At 39.6% G+C, this 24,936-nt stretch overlaps 1 protein-coding gene across 1 annotated transcript in view; it reads left to right on the forward strand.

The window, feature by feature from the left end:
* STUM (stum, mechanosensory transduction mediator homolog) overlaps nucleotides 1-23,455 on the forward strand; it is a 46,586-nt gene extending 23,131 nt beyond the window's left edge. The window contains exons 2-3 of the mRNA XM_060754168.2: nucleotides 18,549-18,728; nucleotides 22,542-23,455. Coding sequence (XP_060610151.2) covers nucleotides 18,549-18,728; nucleotides 22,542-22,582 — 221 coding nt within the window. The 3' untranslated portion in view covers nucleotides 22,583-23,455. The remainder of the gene's footprint in view (nucleotides 1-18,548; nucleotides 18,729-22,541) is intronic.
* Nucleotides 23,456-24,936: the final 1,481 nt, after the last annotated feature.

The raw sequence follows: 24,936 nt of genomic DNA on the forward strand, positions 1-24,936 counted from the left end.
CTAATGATGATTATTAACCATCAGAAAATTGTTTCAGACAAATACCACCCCGATTAAAATAGCTGCTTCTCACTTGTTAACTGATCGTTTCCTCATTGAAAACTGCAAGTTATGTGCCATTGTCAAATCAGCATGGGAGATTGGTACAGGACTCTATGTGCTGTCCTCAAGAATGTAGATCTTGTTGACTAATACTATTTTTTGTTTGGTTTTGTCACATCCACAACCCAAATGCAACCACTGAGGAGTTTGTCTCCTGTGTTGGATTATAGTTCCCAGAATATCTCAAGTAGTATATTTCGTAGTTCCAAAATATAACCATTGTCGACTGTAGTTGTCATCCATGGGGTTTATATCTCACATTGTTAGCTGACTAATTGTATTCATGGCAGAGATTGGAGAAGACCAACACACTGAGGTGGTTTTATGGAAAACAAGAAGGACCCCCCAAATTGATAATTTTATTCATATTTGCTTCATTTCAGAATTATTGAAAGTATATGGAGAAGCAGCTTGGAAATATTAACTGAAATGCAGTGACATGAATTGACATTTTAAAGGTCATTCTGCCTTTTTTAAGACTCCTCTAAGTAAGGTGAGGCAGGAGGTGGAGGTTATAATAGTAAATATAATCTGAAAGGACTTAGAGAATGAAGAAAAATGTAAACATCAGGAGCAAATGCTCCTGGAACATGGCCATACAGCCTGAAAAACTTACAGCAACCCAAAATGTAAAGCATATGTACATTTCGCATGCTGAATATCTTCTGTTCAATTCTGAGTTTTTGCAGACTGCAAGATTTCAAAGCTGTAGTAACTTTTTAGTTCTGAGTGAGACCCGGCCTGTCTATTTGTGGAAAAGGAATTGTTGATCCTGTGTGATCTTGGGCGATAATCAGGTTTAGCTCTGGTTAGTACTTGGATGGGAGACTGCCAATCAATACCAGGTGCTGTACTACTTAGGTGATCCCTCGTTGTCCAAGTAAGATTGTCCTCCAAGTGCGGTGTCCTGGCGGTGGGTACGTAAGTGACTGTGGAGCCCTATTCTTGGCCTGCATTTTCTCCCACAGTGATGGCATCAGTTTCTAGGTGGAACATTTCTCCCTTTTGCCCTACATTCGTGCCTCTTCAAATTCTACAGCACTGCTGGTCACAGCTGACCTCCAACTGAAGTGCTCAAGGGCCAGGGCTTCCCAGTTCTCAGTGTCTATGCCACAGTTTTTAAGGTTGGCTTTGAGCCCATCTTTAAATCTCTTTTCCTATCCTCCAACATTCTGCTTTCTGTTCTTGAGTTTGGAGTAGAGTAACTGCTTTGGGAGATGGTGATCAGGCATTTGGAAAACGTGGCTGGTCCAGTGGAGTTGATGGCGGAGGACCATCACTTCAATGCTGGTGGTCTTTGCTTCTTCTAGCACGCTGACATTTGTCCACCTGTCTTCCCAAGAGAAGGTGCTTTAAACTGCATTTCAGAAGGGAAAAGACTTACAAAGTAACATCTGTGTATTCTTGCTTAAGAAAACCCAGAGACAGGAATAACTCTCTGGCATCACCATTTTGAAAAAATAATGAAGTAGCATAACATAGAATCATGGCAGTTAAAGAGTTGTCAAACTGCATTAAATCTATTGTGTAGATGCACCCTCACATTATCATTATTCGGTAAAACAAGCCTTCCAGGTTTTTGTACTATTTCAAAACTTGTAAAGCCTATTTGAGCCACAAGATACATGACATGTGTGTATGCAGTGGAAAGCAGAACACCTTTCAAATAATTTTAAATATTCATAAAAGATTGGCTAAGATAAACAATTATGTCGAATGGGTTTGGGGAGTGATCTAACTGGGATGAAATATTTACAAACTCTAGTCTTGATACATCTTCCAGATGCTGTTGTAAATCTTTGTGGACTTGCAGACCAGACAGGAAGTGGCAAACTTAATCTCTACTTCTCTGGCTGAAATGAAATAGATATATCATCCGAGTTTCTGAATTTAGATGCAGAAAAATGCAAACAATATAAATAGCCATTCAAGATTAATATTGTTTCCCAAGGAAAGAATACAACTTGGTTGCTAATTCCAATGTATTCAGAACATTAGATTAAAATGTTTTTTGTTGTTTTTTTGAGGTTAAAAGGTTTTGGGAGGGAAAAGATATCACAATGGTTACCTTATGGAAATCAGAATGTAACACCAATGCAAATGAAATGAGCACCAAAGCGCTGAGGGCTTTGGTGCTCATTGGTGCTAGAAGCTTTGGTGCTAGAAGCAGCAGAAATGTTTGGGTGTAGGATGAGAAATCTACAGTCTTTAACTCCCATTTGGGAGAAGGGCTGAATATAAATTCAACAGATACAATGGAAATCTTATCGGAGTAAACATTTTGTTTTACAAAACTCCTGTGCAGTGCAGCCAAGCAGATGACCTCAGTCCTGTTTACAAAACCGGTGAGATGTAGTTCCTCATTGTTTTCACCATAGGATCACAGTTGAAAGAGACCACAAAGGCCATCCATTCCTGCCTGCCTGTTGTGCAGAAATGCACATTGAAAGTACTGTCAACAAATGGTCATCCAGTCTTCAGAATGAACTTATTTGTTGTTGGTGATGCCTTCATATTGTACTTATGTGTCGTTTTGTGTCCACAAAAGGTTTCTGGATCAGCTGTTGTTGTTTTTTCTTCTTCAAGAAAGCAGTTGTACCTAGTAAGGTATAAGGTAAAGGTTTTCTCCTGACATTAAGTCCAGTCGTGACCAACTCTGGAGGTTGGTGCAAATCTCCATTTCTAAGCCGAAGACCCTGCATTTTTTTGTAGATACCTCCAAGGTCATGTGACCAGCATGACTGCCTGGAGCGCCGTTACCTTCCTGCCGGAGCAGTACCTATTGATCTACTCACATTTACATGTTTTCAAACTGTTAGGTTGGCAGAAGCTGGGGCTGACAGCGGGAGCTCATGCTGCTCCCCAGATTCAAAACTGCGACCTTTTGGTCAGCAAGATCAGCAGCTTAGCACTTTAACTTACTGCACCACCAGGGGCTCCACAGTTGTACCTAAGCAACAGTAAATGGAGAAAAACAGCCATGGTCAAATGAGATTTCTATCCTGTAAGCTGAAGAAAGACATGTTTTCATATTTTGAAGAAGGTCTGTAGGAAAAGTGGTTCTAAACAATCAATCACGTGTACCTTTGTTAAATCAACATTCAGCTAAATTGAAGACTGTGGGTAACATTTTCATTTTGCTATCTGTCATGTGAGGCAATCATTTCTGCATTACAGTTTTCATCATCTAAGGTTGGTTTACATTCAAGGTGTGCAACCAGAGGTCTTGCTAAATCTTCATAGAAATAGTGCATTCCATTCTAATAGCCATGATAAGCAATTCCTTTTTTCCTTTTTGGAACATATACCATAGTGAACATTAGAGCCTGTCTCAGTTTCCTGATTGATTGATTCTTCTGTAGAGTTGAAATTATTTCAAGAAATCAAATCAGATGTATAAATAAGCACAGTCCTTGCTGTTTCTGATGTAGGCCATCTTTGTGATGGCCTTTGGTTGTTAACAAAAGAAATCAGATAAGGAACATTGCCTTCTATTTCTCTTGAAGTATTTTAACCTTAATAGGAAATGTTATGTTTCAGGACAATGAATAGTTCAAGTAATGTATACTGTTGCAAATTGAACCATGGATAATTCATTTTAAGGCAGTCTGGACTGGGCTTCCTGTTAAACAAATGTGTACAGAAATTTGTTTTCTCCCTAGTATTTCTTTTAATGTTTGTTTCTTACTGTTTTCCCACTATTTTTACTGGCTGTTTTGATTATAAGAGGCCTGAGCAGAGACCAATTTTATTATGTTTCTATCATATTTTAAGTGCATTCTGATTCATAGTACATGCATGTGGGCATAATATAGGATTTCATGTTATTTCATGAAGTTTGATTTATTCTGCTTATCCTCCAATATAGAGGAATAGAAAGGGTACCGAGGTTAGTAGAATCAAGATCTACAATACAATGTGTGTGTGAATGCTCTTTCAAACTGGCCATCAACTTATCATGACTTCATGAATTTCACACCTACACATATACAACGAGCTTGGAAAATCTAGGTTTTTTGGATTACAGCTCACAGAGTTTCCAGGTCAACATGGTAGTGGTCCAAAAAAGTACAGTTTTTAGGATACATCCTGAAAGATAAAGAGGTCATCCACCATTTCTGTTCTACCACAATTTATCAAGGAGGAGCACATGCCTTGCACCCTTGCTTCTCAATCATTTAAACATTTTTTAACTTTAAGGAGTCCCAGTATATTTTTTAAATTTTTTAACAACAGTACCAACAATTATGCACATATACTAATTTAATGCTCAGGATCTTGCAAGGAAGATTCTAGCAATACATGGAGCAAAAGTTGCCAGATGTACAAGCTGGGTTTAGAAAAGACAGAGGAACGAGAGACCAAATTGCCAATATCCACTGGATAATGGAGAAAGTCAGGGAGTTTAAAAAAAAACATCTATTTCTGCTTCATTGACTATTCTAAAGCCTTTGACTGTGTGGATCATAATAAATTGTGGCAAGTTCTTGGTGGGATGGGCATACCAAGCCACCTTGTCTTTCTCCTGAGGAATCTGTATAAGGACCAAGTAGCAACAGTCAGAACTGACCATGGAACAACAGGCTGGTTCAAGATTGGGAAAGGTGTACAGCAGGGTTGTATACTCTCACCCAAACTATTCAACTTGTATGCAGAACACATCATGAGATGTGTGGGGCTTGACAAATGCAAGGCTGGGGTGAAAATTGCTGGAAGAAACATTAACAACCTTAGATATGCAGATGACACCACTTTGATGGCTGAAAGCGAGGAGGAGCTGAGGAGCCTTCTCAAGGTGAAAGAAGAAAGCGCCAAAACTGGGTTGCAGCTAAACATAAAAAAACAAGATTATGGCAACAAGAATGACTGACAACTGGGAAATAGAGGCAGAAAACATAGAGGCAATGACAGACTTTGTATTTTTACGTGCAAAGATTACTGCAGACGCAGACTGCAGCCAGGAAATCAGGAGATACTTACTTCTTGGGAAGAGAGCAACACTGATTTTACTGTGTGTGATGAAGTCACCAGTCTGGCATTCAGTGGCCTTTCTTTTCTAAAGGAATCAGATAATTTAACAATAGTTATCACCCCACCTTAAATTCAACAATTCCACCCCATCTGAAAATGCAGTAGTTCCCATCCCACCTTAAATACCCGATTTCAGCCGATTTCAGTGAAGTTGATCCCTCCCCAACTTCACAAGTCTCCCTTTCTATAGGTGGCAGGACTAGATGACCCATGTGGCATCTTCCAAATCTTATTCTATGATTCTATAAACTTTAAAGACAAAATCCACCAGAAGCAATCCTGCATTGTTTGAGGGGGTCAGTAGAACTCCATCTCTAAAGTGAATAGAAACAATAAGATGATGATCCCCCCGCCACACACCCATGGCATGAAGTCATATGTCACTAGTGCAGATGGCCTAATCTGGCATTCATTTCCAAGTCCTTTTCTTGCATGTGTCACAGGCTACCCACAAATACGCATCTACTCACACTCCTTATGAATTGTAAGCCCAGAGTCATCTCGGAAATACCCTCCTCCATTTCCAGACCCTACTTTCCTTAAGTGCTTTAAAATCCTGTATAGATAACATAGAATCCTGAGATCTTAAAAGAACAATAAGGGGTTTTTTTTGGGGGGGGGGGTTTCCTTCATTAATCTAAATTAAATTTATATTACAAGTAGAGATCGCATCATCTGTGCATATCTATCCTGGGGAGACCCAGGATTCAAATCCCTACTTGGCCATGAATGCCCACAGGGGCTATAATTGTTACCACTGCCATTCAGGGCATTGTTTTCATCATCCCATTAGACAGATCAACCAGTTATCATAGTTAATTAACTGGAAGATTTACTGATCAGAGGAAATTAAAATGTTGTATTTCTTTTCTTTGAAATAATGTAATCCTGTGTTGAAATGGACCTGGAATAATAATTGTGTGTTCATTTACACTGGCCGTAAGTTTTTTCATAATATATGGGAACAGTTTGTTTTTGGCAAGCAAAGGAAGAAGAATTTCAATGGAACTGAACAGAGCAGTTACAAAGCATCTGCAAATAACACCTCTGGATATGGCTTTGTTATTTAGTTTGATTGATGGTGACATCGGGATAATCTCAGCAAGTGAGTTCTCATTGTTTTCAGTATCAGAGAACAGTACGTACAAGTATTAATTTGATGTCGTAAACCAGGGGCCCTCAAACTTTTTAAACAGAGGTCCAGGTCACAGTCCCTCAAACTGTTGGAGGGCTGGATTATAATTTGAAAAAAATAATGAATGAATTCCTATGCACATTCCACATTTGTAGTGCAAAAAAATGTACCCCATTTTAAAACAATACAATAATTAAAATGAAGAACAATTTTAACAAATATAAACTTATTAGTATTTCAATGGGAAGTGTGGACCTGCTTTTGGCTGATGAGATAGGATTGTTGTTGTTGTTGTTGTTGTTATTGTTGTTGTTATTGTTGTTGTTGTGTGCTTTCAAGTAGTTTCAGACTTAGTGTGACTCTGAGCAAAGCCCGGGTAAATGAAATGGCATAGTAAAATCGGTAGCCTTCAAGGAACCATGAGACACTTTGCTGGGTTAGATGAAAACATACTGCTTGAGTTTTGAATTTTAACTCCATAATATACACATCAATTTGTTTGCTTGCTTTAAAAAGCCTGCTTTAAAATTGAGATCTGTCCTTGAGCTGGAGCCTACTAGTGCATGTAAGGTGTGCATGCATATGTGCACACCCATGATCATAGAGCAAAGAAAAGAAACTTTTTTGGCCCAAGAATGGAATTTATTTGCAAAGATTGACTTAATTCCGGTAAGATTTTTTTTAGATCTTTTTTTCATTTTAGTTGGCTAAAAAGATCTCACTTTTTGTGGGTTTTATTTTATTTTGCTGCATGGTCTACCTGACTGCCCCTAAATATGATTCTCGGGGGTTGATCCATGTCGTTATGGTGCTCTTGTTATGTGACTTCAGGCCAACTCTGACTTTGATGGTCCTATTATTGGTTTTGTTGACATTATTATTTCAGATGAGATTTCCTATCGTGTTTCTCTAAAGATGAAAGTGTTCTGTGGCAAAAGTCCACCAGTGGGTTTCTGTGGCTGAGTGTAGGTCCAGACCCTTGTCTTCTGAGATCCTAATTCAAAACGCCAACTTCCACACCACTCTAGCTTTTATTAAAGTGATAAGCAAGACCAAATCAAAAGGGGATAGGATCAGAAAGGTCAACATAATTTAGTATTAATTATAACTAAGTCATAAGGGGCCACATACAAAATCTTGGGAAGTGATAGTTTTGTGGGAAAGAGGGTCTCTTTGGGACTCTTGAAGACTGGATTCACACCCCAGGATTCAAATCAATCATATTAAAGCTTATATGAGAAGAACAGAGATAGGCAGGAATGAGTTTCAGTAAGTCAGAAATTTTGGGATTTGATGGCTAAGATGGGGTATTTCCCATAACATGTCATCTGGGCTGTTAGTTTCATGAAAGAGATGTTTAGATGTTTTCATCCTGAGAGAGGGATTGTTGAAGAGGAATTGCTCTCATACACAAACAGAGATAGAAACATGTTTAGAAAAATGAGCTGCTATCATAAATTCATAGTGGATTTAATAATTTCTGCTGGCAGGACTGATGGCTGTAGGGAAAGAACTTGGTTTATTAATACTTTATTCTTAGTAACAGGAAATGCTAAAGAATGTGAGAACTCATCCCTTTGTTCCTTTCTGTTTCACCCATGTTTTTCCTTTTTAATTTCATAACAAGCAGAATACTCCAAATGACACATTTTGATTTAGAACTCCCGAAATTAGTAGATTGCCAGTTCTTGGTCTTACTTGCTTTTGGGGTTTGTGTTACTTCTGCGAAGTGGAATTGCAGCATATCTCAAACGAAAGGTTCTTTTAAATCCTCAAAATACAAAGAGCTTTCCGATAAAAAAAAAAACACAACTAGAACACTGAAATACCAACTTAAGTACACCTAAAAAAGATTTTCTGACAACTTTGGGGAAAAAAATCCAATCCTGACTTTGGCGGAAATTTCTCTAAATATCTACTAAAGAAATATTATGTACTTAGGAGCTTTTAACAGCCACTTGGAAAGGGAATTGGAAGCATATAAGCCCAAGTGTCATCTCTGTGAAGTGCTGCAGTGCCAACCACTATTTAAAAGTACATTTGAATATGGCCTGTATTCATTGCAGTAAAGCAGTGGTTCCCAACCTGTGGTCCATAGACCACCAGTGGTCCACAAGAATGAAAATATTGTCCGCGGCCTGACTATTACTACACTGTTGCCTCAAAACCATGCAGCAATGAGAGCAACAGGTCTCGTGAAACCCTCTTATAGTGCCAATACAACAGGGATGTCGAGAGGGGAGACATAAGCTCTAGATTATTAAATATGGTTTTCTGTGGGCGAGCAGATGGTGACTACTGGATGGCATATGTTCTGTATCAGAAACCTAGAGCTGATGTGGTCTGTCCAATGCAATTTTCTGAATCAGCACCCCAAATAACCAAACCAAATCAAAGTTGACCATTAAGTTTGAAGTGTATAACCCCTTGGGTTTGATTTGAATGTACGGGACTGGGTCCCCATGTTGTGATCTGGTCATCGACCGTAATAAACTTTACTTACTTACTATACTAAAGTTGACCAAAAACTGATTTGTAACCCTTTTGGTACTAATGTTGGAGAGAAGTCACTGGTCAAAGTGGTCGCTGATCAAAAAAGGTTGTGAACCACTGCAGTAAAGCATTATCTCCTAAACAGAGATTGTTCAGCTGTGTTGGACTGTAACTCTTATCACTGCCATGTGTAGTTTTCTACATTGGAATGAGTTATTATTATGGAGAAAGGAGGTTAAGTTAGGAATCAATAATGTCGGCATTCCAGTTTTGACATTTTGTGTGAAGGTTATGCAGCATGAATTATAATGGTTATAACAGATAGCACACAACTCCAAATAGTTGTAAGGAAGGATACTTTTGAGCTGTAATGTTTGGACGTTCTTGACTGATTCTGTTTGTCTTGTTGAATTGTTCTTATAAGCATGGGTGGAGGAGTTGCTGAATTTTGGCTGGAGTTCAGAATAGCTTCGTACTGAAGGCTGATTTTGAAATGGCATAGATTTCAGTTGAAGTTGAAATGCCACAAGTTCTCATGTTTTTCTTTATTTGCTTTCAGTATTTCAATCACACTTTCTAAAACTATTCAGGTAAGCTCATGCTGGAGGAGACAGTAGGTCAGACATCAGTACAGGATTCCTTTACTTGTTTACTTTTGACTGCTCATGTTTTAAGAAAAACATCTCGATTTATACTAAACAAAACGCTGGAAAGTTATTTCTGCAGGAGCACCTGGAATCTATCACATCTGCTCAGGTATTTTTTTTACTTTGTTTCATTTCTTCCTCTCCAAATTTCTGGTTGTCTGCATTCTCTTCACACAGTAAAATATCAAGATTACTGTGTCCTGTTATCTACTTTTTTCATATCAGGAGTGACTTGAGAAACTGCAAGTCACTTCTGGTGTGAGAGAATTCCCCGTCTGCAAGGATGTTGCCCAGGGGATTCCCGGATGTTTTACCATCCTATGGGAGGCTTCTCTCATGTCCCTGCATTAGAAGCTGGAGCTGACAAACAGATGCTCACCCCACTCCCCAGATTTGAACCGCTGCCAGGACAAGGGTTTAACCCATTGTGCCATCAGGGGCTTCCTGTGATCTATTATTGTCATTGCTCTGATTGTATGGATCGGCTTTTTATTAATATTGTTTCAAAGAAAACACACCTTGTTATTTTTTATGTCAGTCTCTAGCAGTTTAAAGATGTTCATACTGTTGTAACTCACTTGGTAAAATTGGTATAAGTGTATGTGCATGTATGTACAAACTTACCTACATACATCCTTCTGAGTGAATATTTTAAAGGCTTTCAAAGTGAAGTTTTTGTATTCATATCCTTGAAAAGACTAAAAATTAGCCCAGGTTTTTGAATGCATACTACCTTCTCCCTTGAGACTGTTTCTAAAAGCATTTGCTTTATTCATATTTTTACTTTTGAAAATGCCAAGAATTGTTGTCCAGTTGTATCACATTGGATAATATTGGAATTAAAATTGGGATGAAACTAATTTTTTAAAACATACAGTGTTGTCAAGACAGACATTCAGCGTTATATTAGTGTTCAGTAGCATGCTCTTTGGATCTGGATTGCATATATTTCAACCTGCACAAGGATGCAGAGCTCATCAAAGTTATTGGTTTGGTCTACAAATCCCACAATCCCACTGGGCACATTGGCTGGGAGATTCTGGGAAGTGCAGCCTGTAAAAGTTAACTTTTCCAAGTTCCAGGAAAATAATTTCTACTGTAGCAGAGCGAAATTATTTGAACAGGATAATGTCAGATGATGATACTTAGAGAAGATCACTTTTCCTCTCTTCCAATTTAGGGAGGAAATTTCCTATTCTCCCAAACATTTATTTTTGTGAATGAGCTCATTGAAATAGTGTTTGCATTTGCTCTTAGTCATCTGAACTTGGTGTGTATAGAGGAAGTCTGGGCATGAACATTTGGAGCAGCAATGTAACCAAAGATGGAATCAAGTGGGAACCATAATATTGGGTCCAAGACGCAGAGAACTGGCGGACTGCCAGTACTTGAATCACACAGGAACTCTAGCTCTGTGTTGGTAATTAGGTGTCTCATTTTGCATTTCATTGACCTCTTTACTCTTCTCAGAGGTATAATTTCTTCATTTGCAAAGTAGTATAGTTGTTAATTAGTACCCAGAGCGACAACAGGGACAGCAACTGCTTTTTTCTTTGCCCAAGGAATGAACAGCTGTTGCTTTTGGCAGCCCTCCCCAACATAGACTCTCTCCAGATGTGCTGGATGACATCGATCCTCCTTAGCTGGCATGGCCAGGGTTGGAAATGCAAGGCAATACATTTGTTGGGCACTCTGAAAAGGCTGCATTATTATTTCCTTTTGTATATGTTTCCTAGTTCTGAGAAGGCAACAAAGGTTAAAACAGATGAAAGTTTACATTGCTAAAATCTACAAAAGTTAAAATATAATTAAAATATTAACAGTATTAAAATCAGTGCAAAAGCTTACCTATTTAAAAATAAAATACAGTCAATATAGCACATTATTTATAAGCTATGTTAATAAGCTATGTTTGGGTATCAGCCAGCACGTCAACGACTTAAATCAAGACATAGTTTTCTTTGATCTACAGAGACACTCGCTGGAACACCCCAGCAAGCGAGAGTCCAAAAGTGGCAGGCCCAAACCCAGAACCTCAATTCATGGGTGATACCAGATGAGAGACTCCCCCCTGGGCACTCAGAAGACTGGGCGACTTGGAAGGCGCTGAACAGATTGCGCTCTGGCACCACGAGATGCAGAGCCAATCTTAAGAAATGGGGCTACAGGGTGGAATCCTCGGCATGCAAGTGCGGAGAAGAACAAACCACTGACCACCTGCTGCAATGCACCCTGAGCCCTGCCACATGCACGATGGAGGACCTTCTTGCGGCAACCCCAGAGGCACTCCAAGTGGCCAGATACTGGTCAAAGGACATTTAACCAAATACCAAATTTGCAAAATCTGTGTGGTTTTCTTTCTTTCTTTCTTTCTTTCTTTCTTTCTTTCTTTCTTTCTTTTTTCTTTTTAATCTCTGTGTTTGTTTTGCTCTGTTAGAATTGTAATACAATGGTTGCTGATGGCACAATAAATAAATAAATAAATAAGCTATGAGCAGTTAGTCCCAAAAGTTATGTCAGTACAAAAACATCTTTGTTTGCTACCAGTTCAGCTTCCCCAAGAAGGGAGTCCCAAAGCCTAGGAGCAACCACTGTTCTCATGTATTCACCAGATGTACCTTTATGAGGTGGAGAATATGCATCCCCTGAAGATATTGAAACCCCTACAGGTTCATACAGCAGAACACAGTCCTTTAAATAATGTGAACCTGCACATTCTGCAGAGGCAACCACCTGTGGCACATGTTAACAGTTATCTACATGAGATGTAGTCAGATCAGATGCCTCCAGGAATGGATGCAACTAGTCAAATGCAAATTGCCCACGGCAAACGCAGCCACTCTGTGGAACTCTATCTTTAAAGGAAGTGTGGCCTCATACAACGCAGGCTGGATCAGTATTCCTAATCTGCCTTTCAGATGATTGGGAGCAACCCTGGGTTTTTTGGTGTATCATGTTTCAGTTTTTTGATCACCATCCAGTCTGTTATACATAGTAGTTTAGAGCTGAAACAACTGTTTTATCAGTAGCCAGTGGAGTTGGCGCAGCAGGGGGGTTGTATGTTCCCTGCCCGCTGCTCCTGTTAGAATCACAGCTGCCGAGCGTTGGACTAGTTGAAGCTTCCGAGCCGTCTTCAAAGGCAACCCCACGTAGAGAGTGTTGCAGTAGTCTAAACGGGATGTAACCAGAGTGTGGACTACCGTGGCCAAGTCAGACTTCCCAAGGTACGGGTGCAGCTGGCGCACAAGCTTTAGCTGTGCAAATGCTCCCCTGGTCACCGCCGAAACCTGGGGTTCCAGGCTCAGCGATGAATTCAGGATCACACCCAAGCTGCGAACCTGTGTCTTCAGGGGGAGTGCGACCCCATCCAACACAGGCTGTAACCCTATGCCCTGTTCGGCCTTACGACTGACCAGGAGTACCTCTAAAAGGAAAATGTCCCATCCTCTTTGAACCACTACTCTCAGAGGGGACCAGCACACTTTCTTCAAAGGAAGTGTGGCCTCATACTTCTTTTAATGCAATCTTTAATCCACTAATGATCACTGAAGGAGTGTTGTGGGGTATTAGCAGTCTGCCCACACTGAAATGTCACAAAATGGAGCATAAATGTTTCTAGTGTATGACAACCCTATGGGGAACATATCACAGGTTTTTCTGGGTCAGAGAGTTTTTGCTTCTAAGCTTCAGTATCATTTCCATACTCTTTCCTTCTTGCTATATTGGTTTGGTTAATGTCTAGTCTGTTAGGAATATTTTAAACAATGTTACAGATTGCTCATTACTTTCAAAGCTTTAATTAGGGTGGAAATTGGGTGACCTTCCAAGGTGAAATTGAGCTGCATCTCCCAACAACCTTAGCCATCTTGGCCAATGGTAAGGAATGTTAGAAATTGTAGTCCTAAAGCATTTGCGGGCTCCTGTGTTTTCTACTCTGCTTCAATTGGTCCTTAAATAAAGTAATAGTTTATTATAACAATGAATAGATTTAGAAAGCACAGTTTTAATATGTGCAAATCATCTATAAGGATTATTTAAATGAATGCGTTCCATAGAAAATTTAATATTAAGTCATCTGCAGCTGGAAAATGCAATAATCTTTCAGCTGTGTGGGTAGATTAGTATAGCAATTGCTGAATTTAAACTTAAACCTAACTGTGAATAAAAGAATTAATAGAACCAAGATGGCTAGAAGTTCCTTCATGGTCACTGGCCATGGTTGGGAAAGGGGTTTACAGATAAATGGAAACCCAGCCTATGCTTCTTTCCTTCCCCTAACTAAAGGCGATATAAGGCGGGCATAATGTGGAGAAAAGCTTTTATTACAATGCCTAGAATCTCCTAGCTAACATGACCATACAGATTTTGGGAGTCCTGTGCTCTGATAGATAGATAGATAGATAGATAGATAGATAGATAGATGATAGATAGATAGATAGATAGATAGATAGACAGATACAATCTTCCATTTGAAGAGGAAAGGCTGCTTCTAAGCCCCGAAAAGCTGACGGCATCTTTAATAGTACACTTCTCTGACAACTCAACCCAAGAGTGCTGGATTTATTTGATGATGACAGGATTCCTGTAAGAAACTCAAATATTACAAAATGTCATAGATCTCCCATTATCCCTCCTTCTGTAAAGAACTAATTCCAGTAAGTACTGACCTCAGAACCTCTCTCAATATTTGGGTGTGTGATGCACATAGCAACACCACTACCTGGTATTACTGATTTTTTCCCCAAAAGGCAATGCTGCTAGAAGTGGCATTTTGGTGATGTTCTCTTAATGGCACAGCTGCTTTTGTCTAGATATTCAAGTCGGCTCTTGATTCAACTACTTAAGTATGCATAGATTTCCTTACAAAGAAGCACCCTGTCTGCTTTATTCACTAATACAAATGCACATGCCTGGATATTTCAGTCATTTTATTAGTACAATAGCACTTATTTATTGTGAGCTCTGTGTGTGTGCATTTTCAAGTCACCTACCAACATATGATGATCTCATGACTTTCACTGGGTTTTCTTAAGCAAAGAATACTCAGTTACGGTTTTACTAGATTTTTTCTGAAATATAGTCTATACTACCTGATATTTTTTACCGCAGTGGTTCTTAACCTGTGGGCCGTGGACCACCATTGAGTTGCGGGAAAAAAAAACTGGTCTGTGAGCCTACTTCCTCTTTATTTATTTACTTTTACTTTTATTTTCTTTTAATTTCCATTCCTTTCGCACCATCTGCCACTCCTTCCCTGTCACTGACCATGGCATATGTTCTGTATCAGAAACTAGAGCTGATGTGGTCTATCCAATGCAATTTTCTGAATCAACACACCAAACCGAATCTAAAGTTGACTGAAAATTGATTCATAATCCTTTTGGTACTAATGTTGGAAAGTTGTCCTAGTCAAAGTGGTCCCTGGTCCAAGTGGTGCTTGGTCCAAATGGTCCCTGGTCAAAAAAAGGTTTGGAAGCCACTGCTTTACAGTCTTCCATCCAGTTACTAAACAGGGCAGATCCAGGTTCTCAACCTGGGGGTCGGGAGGGGGGTGCCAGAGGGGTCATCAAAGACCATCGGAAAACACAGTATTTTCTGTTGGTCATGGGGGTTCTGCGTGGGAAGTTCGGCACAACTTAAATTAGTAATCTTTTGGGGATAACATTTAGGTGAAGCCCTGCAAAATGTTACAGAATTGTTTTCTCATGATGACATATTATATCTTTAAGTAAATACTTGTAAAATTTCTGCTTTCTGTCTCCTTGATGTCCTACAGTATTCTAGTGGGATGATAGCAAGGAACTACCAGAGCGAGTCATCTTTCTTACTTCGCATCTTTGTTCCTTAAAAAAAAAAATTACTTCACAACTCTGCTGCATTTATTTATGTATTTACCGTTGCTGTGTCTAACCATTGTAAGCTGCTCTGAAAAACGTTTCACTGAGAAGAGGAGTATTTAAATCATGCCCCCCCCCCATGACTTCAAAATGGGTACTTTGAGTTTATATAAATTATATGAAATGCAGAGTAAAATAAAAATCTAAATAAGGATAAGATTCAAGAGCTTGGCTTTAAAAAAAAGGCACAGTATTTTTAGACATTTACTCCACAGCTCGTGCTTGTAGGCTGTCTTTTACCTAATAGCTATTAATGGTATAAATTTATGCTTTCTGACAGTGGAATTAGTGTAAATCTGATGACTGCACATGCTGCTTATGCATGACAGCCAAAGCTAAGCAAGCCTTGGGTTGGAAGGGTGTTAAATAATGAAGAGTGAACAGATCAAAATTGTTAATTGTATAAAGATGATTTCAAAACTAGATGCTATCCATGTTGTGTACACACAGTACATAAATTGCATGTTGCCCCTTTGGCATATATAGATATGCTGTATGGTATGTGTGTCTAATTTTACTATTGAAATGTGTTCTTTATTGTGATGAACTACCCTGGGACTTGCCTGGGAGAGGGGCAAGAGCATGATGATTCCAACATCTCCTGTGCTTCATAAGAAAATGAACATGAATCACAGAAGAGAAGTTTCCAAACTGTACAACACAATAAAGATACAATTGTTACATGGCAGCATTACTAAACCTGGGGCTCAGGACCCCTGGGGGGTCATGAGGGGGGGTCAGAAGAGTCACCAAAGACCATAAAAAAACACAGTATTTTCTGTTGGTCATGGGGGTTCTGTGTGGGAAGTTTGGCCTAATTCTGTCATTCGTGGGGTTCAGAATGCTCTTTTATTGTAGGTGAACTATAAATCCCAGCAACTATGCTTCCAAATGTCAAGATCTATTTTCCCTGAACTAGTGTTCACATTTGGGCATATTCAGTATTCGTGTCAAGTTTGGTCTAGATCCGTCATTGTTTGAGTCTACAGTGCTCTCTGGATGTAGGTGACCTACAACTCCAAAACTTAAGGTCAATGTCCACCAAACCCTTCCAGTATTTTCTTTCGGTCATGGGAGTTCTGTGTGCCAAGTTTGGTTCAATTCCATCTTTGGTGGAGTTCAGAATGATCTTTGATTGTAGGTTAACTATAAATCCTAGCAACTACAATTCACAAATGACAAAATCCACCACCACCACCCCACCCCACCGCCAACCCCACAAGTATTCAAATTTTGGTGTATTAGGTATTTGTGCCAAATTTGGTCGAGTGAATGAAAAAACATCCTGCATATCAGATATTTACATTATGATTCACCACAACATGAGGAACTGTACATGAGGAACTGTATTAAGTGGTCATGGCATTAGGAGGGTTGAGAACTACTGTTATGTCGTAAGACCGAACAGGGTACAGGGTTACAGCCTGTGCTGGACAGGGTCACACTCCCCCTAAAAACACAGGTACGCAGTCTGGGAGTTCTCCTGGATTCATCGCTGAGCCTGGAACCCCAGGTTTCAGCGGTGGCCAGGGGAGCATTCGCACAATTAAAACTTGTGCGCCAACTGCGTCCGTAACTTGGGAAGGCTGACTTGGCCACGGTAGTACACGCTTTGGTTACATTCCGCTTAGATTACTGCAACGCTCTCTATGTGGGGTTGCCTCTGAAGACTGCTCGGAAGCTGCAGCAAGTACAACGCGCGGCAGCCAGATTACTAACGGGGGCTGGGTACAGGGAGCACACCACTCCACTGTTACTCGAACTCCACTGGCTGCCGATTAGCTTCCAAGCACAATTCAAAGTGCTGGTGTTAACCTATAAAGCCCTAAATGACTCCGGCCCTGTTTACTTTTCCGAACGTATTCTCCCCTACGAACCATGAAGACCATTAAGATCATCTGGAGGGGCCCTGCTCTCAGTCCCACCGCCTGCACAAGCACGGCTGGTGGGGACGAGGGACAGGGCCTTCTCGATGGTGGCCCCTCGACTTTGGAACTCCCTGCCATTAGAGATCAGAACTGCCCCCTCCCTCATGACGTTCAGGAAACTAACAAAGACCTGGTTGTGGAACGTGGCATTTGACAACTGATTTAATTCTTTGCCCACATGAAAGGAGGATGATGAAAGGGATTGTGATGGTGTCGGATGATTTGGCTCTTTTAACTGTGATGATAATGTTTTTCATGTATAGTGCTGATATTTTAATCGTGTTATGAAGTGGCATTGTGTTGTTATTGTATATTTTTTGTATGTTAACACATGTTGTGAACCGGTCCGAATCCCTCTTTGAAGGTGAGAGGGTCGGTATATAAAACCTCGAAATAAATAAATAATAAATAATAATAATGAAGACATGTCTACTTGCTTCATAAAATACTTGTTGCAGTAGACCCGAAAGTAACACTTGCAAAATGGACCACTTCTTATTCCACACTTTGATAGTGATAAATCCCAGGGAGATAACGGATACAGAGAAATGCTCCCACTGAAAAAAAGATTCTCTAGTCTCTCCCCCCCCCCCCCCGCCACCCCCCAACTTCAATACAGAGCTGATTTCTACGGTCTCAGCAGTTACCACCCACTCTCTTGTTGTACTTCAGAATCTCTTCTTTAACTTGGAGAGGTTTTGGAGGAAGGTGGGAGTTGGAAATAAAGGCGGCAGAAAAGAAGCAGGGAGTATTTTGAGAAATATTAGAAAGCAATTTCATTTGAACATGCAATAGACTTGATTTTTTTTAAAAAGGAAGGTGATTACTTAAAGAGTGTTTCCTGATATTTTAGTTCCTGGACGATGACGTATATTTATAAACTTTCCTAACTTCTTAGGAGCCTAATGTTTCCTAACCCATTCCACCACAGACTGCTAGTGCATGATGCTCACTCTGACTGATTCTCTGTAGGATCATCCCCAGACCCTGAAAATATTGGTGCTTTGTCTGTTTTTTAAAATAAATATATCGGATGAAAACAATTCAAATGGTAAGAAATTGAAAATGTCTTCTAATCTTTTAAAATAGGTTGAAAGCATCTACAAAAGTTTTTTTTTAAAAAGCACAAATGGGTTGCTTATTGTATATTCATGTTTTTCAAAAGAATTGTATGTCTGATTTCTTTAGTCTGAGATGGTTCCTGGTGGTGGACGTGGAATCTCCTTTTTCTTTGCATTTGCAGGCCCGGGCTTTGTGTGACATGCATATGAGTCTCTGCATTCTTCTGAGGACCCTTTACTCTTCTTTTCCACAGGGACATTTGTCTCGGCTTTCACAGTGCTGTGCGGAGCCCGGACTGACCTTCCCGACAGGCACGTCTGCTGTGTGTTTTGGTTGAATATTGCAGCCGCTCTGATTCAGATCCTCACAGCGATTGTGATGGTTGGCTGGATCATGAGCATATTTTGGGGAATGGACATGGTCATTCTTGCCAGTAAGTAGGCTATACTCTTTCTTTCTTATTATTACAGGGATGCTGGGAAGTAGGTTATTGGCTACACTGAGGACACTTCCAGACAGCACAAAAATGCGGGTTATAAATGGAAGTTAAAAATCCTTGGATCTAACTGCAGGTCCACACACAGACCTGTTAGTCCCAGGATTAAGTCCCCCACTGTCCCCACAGACTTCCTTTGAATGGAGGGTGGGTGGGGGGCATCTTTTAAAAATCACTCCATTATGCACTGGACCATATATGCAATTACACACATATACAAATATGTTAACATAAATATAAGCAGATTTGCACGTGTGCATATGAGGTTCAGCACATAACAGAGTGAATTAAAAACAAAACAAAAAACTTCCACCGGAGACAATCAAGGACTTGGCTGCCAACATAGGAAATTAATGAATACACATCTCCTAAGCCCCCTCTTCCATGGGAGCAGCAGATTCTCACCCTCAAGTTAAACGTCCTAAGCTAATTTCATTGTAAAAGATCATCTATCTACATGCATACACAATGGATCTGATAGTTATCTGGTTTGGGAAATGGCTGGAGGGATTTTGACCACGATCCCCTTTCTGAAGGTATTATGCAAATAGGGCAACAGACAGGTGGCGGCCTTCAAGTTTCATTTTGATACATATATTTAGAAAAAAGTTTATACATTCTTTATAAAGAATTAATACAGTATAGGAAAGATACAAATTACACAAAAATCATTAAATTGATACATTTTATTAAAGGGTTGGAATTGATAGCATTTGCAGGGTACAGCTTTTGCTAAGCCCTTTCTGGAACCTGTAGAGTTTTGGCATGTCATAACTCTGGATCTCTGGAAAAGATTTTTTAAAAAAACAAATCATATTATTTGCTTAATGTCTCTTAGTGAACTATAAATCTTTTGAGGGGGGCATATCATTAATCGTTAACATAATTGCATTAGCCTTTGTGGGTACCCACTTACTCATCATTTTTCTAAACTAAAAAAATCCCAAACATTATTCACTTTCGTCATACTGGAAGTATTCCAATTTCCTGTTGTGGTTGATGTATTTTGAAAGCATTCCAGCTCTGCCATATCATTTCTGAAAAGCGACAATCAGAATAGTGCCCAGAGAGAAAGAGAGGGAGAGGGATTTATTTGTGTTAGTTGGATAATAAGCTGCACAGGGTTCAAGTTATTAAATGTATCCAAATTTCAAGGCTTTTAAAAAAGGTGTGTGCTGCTATCTCTTATGCTGTTGGTTGCTTATTTATCCCCTTTCCAAACAAACACTGAAAACATAAGTCACCCATGTTCTTGGAATGACTCCAGAGCTATAACTTTGTCCAGCCTCGAATCTTGTGGTGCCTTTAAGAGTAATTTATTTTTGCATTTGTCCCTTTTGATTATACTCAATATCCACAGTTGCCCTGGATTAGGCTGCATTCACAAATTTAGTTCTGTTAACAGAGGTTTTATAGGCAGTGGTCCAAATGAACTTGCATCAGATTTGTCTAAAGGCATTAATTGGAAATTAATTGGAAATTTGATACCTAATGTGGATTAACCTTTTGCCACATTTTCTGTGCACTTGATTGTAATTTATTGATGGGGAATTCTGAGAACTGTAGTGCAACACATCTGAAGGACATCAGGTTGGAAAAGGAGCTCTAGATGCTATGAGGCCTAAATTTATATATTTACAATGTTAAGAATTTTTTTAAAAAATCTTTTAAAAATGTGATATAATTTAAGAAACTTGGAAACTTCTTTAACTTCTTTAACTTTAGAGGTGCTACTCTATTACTTATCTATCACTTCACTTCACTTGCTTAGTTTTCGCCTCTCAGTTACTGTTGTGCTTTGATTACTTCTGATAGTTGTGTCTTTCCTTTTCTCTTTTCATGTTTCTTTCATGTTCTCTAAATCATCAACACAGTTTCACAAGGTATGTTTTTCTCTCAATTCCCTTTACTCTTCTCTGATGAAAATCTTAACATTGCTTTTTCTAAGAAAAAATGTTTCAGCAATCTGGGACTGCATGATCTACATGTTTGCGTCAATCTGTAAATAGAATTTTGCTTTGAAATCTTGTTTCCATACTTGGTTTATGAAATGCAGATGAATTTAGTTATATTTTCTCCCTGGTGGCAATCCAAATGTATTTGGTTGTTTCCTTCTAAAAACATAGTCGGAATGCCCTTCTACACATGTATTGTAATGCAGTTCAAAGCCATCTTGAGGTCAGGGTGACCACAAAGCATATGGCGACCCCAATGTGCACTGCAACACACATCAAGCCAGAAACAGAGCAGTAAAAAAGGACCAGAAATTCCAGAATAAGCCATAAAACCCATTGAAGCTGATCAGTGTATATCCTATGCAGAGCAGGAAGCTGAAATCAAAATGTAGACGCAGGTTCAGAGCAACAATTGTTCAGCAACTTAATGTTTTCTCAGGTTGGTTAATTGTTGTTGTTGCTTTAAAAATAACTTTTAGTACTGTGTGTGCTTTATTTATAAATCAGTATAATGTATAAATGGAGAGCAGGTTTTGGAATCAAAATTCTGATGCTGGTATATTTTCCATAATATTGCATATTCAATTTTAGCTGCTACCATCATGTAAAGAAAAAATATTTTCTGTTGTTGTAATACTTGTTTATCTAACAATCTCAATTTTTAAAAAAGATCTGATTTCAGTGGGATTAATAGAAGACATAATAGAAGCCACCTCTATTAAAGCAGCTTCACTGATTGCTGATAAGTTTCTGTTCCCAATTCCACCCTGTTCATCTTTCAGAAAGATCTAAAAATGTGGATGTTCCACTGGGGATTAGACAGTTCCCCAAATAATTTTGGCCCCCTGTTATGACCCAAAATCTAGTCCTTGCACTTTACTACTGTTCCCTGCCAAGAGATATAGGGCCCTTTCACACAGCTCCATATCCTGGTGAAAAAAGTAAAAACCCCTTGCAACTGTTTGTATTCAGCTTCCTTGTGCAGTACTGTTACTAAGTGTTATCGGCTCTGAAGAAGTTGAGGAAATAGTTTTAAATGCATGGGGTAAATACTGTGATTCTTAGGGTTTGTAATACAGTGAGCAGCACCCAGTACTGCACTCACCTCTTCCTTTGCACAGTTGTGGAGTATGCATAACACTACTTGAATTTAGAATAATAGAATCATAGAATTGGAAGAGACGTCATGGGCCATCCAGTCCAACCCCCTGCCAAGAAGCAGGAAAATTGCATTCAAAGCAACCCCAACAGATGGCCATCCAGCCTCTGTTCAAAAGCCTCAAAAAAGAAGCCATACTCTGGGGCAGAGAGTTCCACTGCTGAAAAGCTCTCACAGTCAGGAAGTTCTTCCTAATGTTCAGATGGAATCTCCTTTCTTGTAGTTTGAAACCATTGCTCCGCGTCCTAGTCTCCAGGGCAGCAGAAAACAAACTTCGATCCCTCCTCCCTATGACTTACCTTCTCAATTTCACCCACCTCCCTAAAGTCTTCCAGGGTTCTGAGAGAAGACCTTGGGAATATTACTTTATGAACTAAAACTACTAGAATCCTAGACTGGCCAAACTGGCTGTAGAATTCTGGAGGATATAGTCCAAAATAAGAACTCTGTAAATCTCTGAATCAGAGTAGTTCTCATGAGATGTTTTTCACTTGGGTACTTGGAACAAAATACCGTGCTGCATTTCCTCTTCCAAAGGGTACATGCTCTCCTACGATGCTGTTTTGGCACCAGTAGAGCATAAAGATAACTTCCTGTTTGTTTCTTTCTTTTCTGTTTGTCTTCCTTTCTACTCAGCGGAGCGGAGATGCCGAGCAGCAGAGAATGACCTTCACTGATCACTCTGATGGCCAACTACACTTTGGCAGATGATTTTTTGGACTGGCACAACCACCCCCTTGGCATGATGGGCAAACCATTTCAAAAGCAGGAGGGAGCCACTGGTTAGACGGGCATTGAGGAGGATGGTGCCGGAGCAGACATCAGCAGAAGGGGACCTGCTAGTTAGAGATGTTGCTGTTTTCTCCACCCACGGGGTGGGGAACGCTCAGAAACATTTCACTCCTTTGTGACTCGCTGAGAAAACAGCCTTACTGTGAATAGCAAAGGAGGAGAGAAAATATTTATAGATATGTGTACAAGATGTAAACACTTCGATGGGATAACATGTTTCCCAAGAGACATTATTTGACTATTTTCTGGGTGCAGAAGAGAAGGGTTCAAATGTGGCCTTTCTTGCTCTGTGTGTTTTGTATGTGTGGTTTTTAACAGTAATCTTTGACAATTGGATTCCTGTAGCCATCCTGAGATTTTGCTTGCTGTTTTCGTATATCCTTTGTCTTTGTTAAGGTTGTTCAGGTTCAGCTCTTTCTATGTTCTTTCCCTGTCATCTCCCAGCCTTCTGAATGCTGAGAAGAATTTTTGATATGTTGCCTGCTTGCAAACAAGAAGCTGGTTCTTGCCAAGATGCATAATCACTCCATGCTTTTATGTAGACACTGGGGTGGGAATATAAGGGGCAAGTTTTAAAAGATTATAATAAGGGGGCTTTAGTTTTGTTGTATTTCATGAAGAGTGGGGAAAGGAAGACTTCCCACTGAAGCTTCTGAACAAACTGTGCTGCTAAATGTTACTGTACTTTTGAAATGTGTATATACAACAGATTGTATTTTGTAGCCTGTATGCAGTAAAGCTGTGACCTCTTGTCTACATTCCTAGCTTATATGCCTACATGCTTAGCTGCAAACACAATTAATCAATACTCCCAAGATGTGCGTACATAAAGCCAAGGGTCAAATCAAGCAAGGAGAACTCCCCTGCATCTTAACATTCATTTAATACAGTGTTTCTAAACAGGGGGGGGGGGTCCTGAGGGGGTGTCAGGGGGTCGCCACAGACCATCAGAAAGCACAGTATTTTATGTTAGTAATGAGGGTTCTGTGTGGGACATTTGACCCAGTTTTATTGCTGATGGGGTTCAGAATGTTCTTCGGTTGTAGGTGAACTCCCAGCAACTACCACTCCCAAATGTCAAGATCTATTTTCCCCAAACTCCACTAGTGTTCACAATTGGGCATTTTGAGTTTTTGTGCCAAGTTTAGTCCAGATCCAGCATTGTTTGAGTCCACAGTGCTCTCTGGATGTAGGTGAACTACAACTCCAAAACTCAAGGTCAGTGCCCACCAAACATTTCAAGTATTATCTGTTGGTCATGGGAGTTCTATGTGCTAAGATTGGTTCAATTCCATTATTGGTGGAGTTCAGAATGCTCTTTGATTGTATGTGAACTATAAATCCCAGCAATTACAACTTCCAAAGACAGATTCAATCCCCACTCAAATCCCAACAGTATTCAAATTTGGGCATCTTGGTATTTGTGCCAAATTTGGTCCAGTGAATGAAAATACATTCTGCATATCAGATATTTAAATTATGATTCATAACATTAGCAACATTACAGTTATGAAGTAGCAACAAAAATAATTTTATGGTTGGGGTCACCACAACATGAGGAACGGTGTTAAGGGGTTGCGGCATGAGGAAGGTTGAGAACCACTGATTTAGTAGCTTCTCTTAATCCAAAATGGGTATGCTCCACCGTAAGAGGATGGGAGAATTGAACATCCTGTGGTAAACTGATGGCCAAGTGGGTCCTGCTCCAGTTTATGGAAGAACCTGAAAAGCTCACTCTTTCAACCATTGTAACCATCTGAACAGGGGAACGCTGAGAAAACACATCTTAAAGGATGCTATCTTCATTCAGCCACATTAAATATGGGCTGAATGAAAAGGAAAGAATGCAGCCAAGGCGATAAAAGCTTTCTAATCCCACTGGTTCTCGTAAAAGAGACTTAAATATGTGTGTAGCTTTCCCAGTAGAATCCATGCAAATTCTAAAGTACTATATTCTCATTTGGTTGGATTGTGCCCTTGCTATTTTTGAAGCCAGGCCTGAAGGACTATGTACATACATATTAATTTGCTTCAGGATAAGCGATATTTGGAGTATGTTCTTTTACATTTCAGTGCCTGTTTTTAAAGAACAAAATCGCCCACGTTTTAGAATAACAATGGAATGGGTTTGATTGCTAGGTGCTCTTGAATCCTTTTCCTTAAATAGTACTAAGGATTATGAAGAAAAGCACCCAGCTGTCCTTGTCATTGCATTGCAGTTCTTGAAGAATTCTTCTAC

Source organism: Anolis sagrei, chromosome 1, assembly GCF_037176765.1.
Source record: "Anolis sagrei isolate rAnoSag1 chromosome 1, rAnoSag1.mat, whole genome shotgun sequence".
NCBI lineage: Eukaryota > Metazoa > Chordata > Lepidosauria > Squamata > Dactyloidae > Anolis > Anolis sagrei.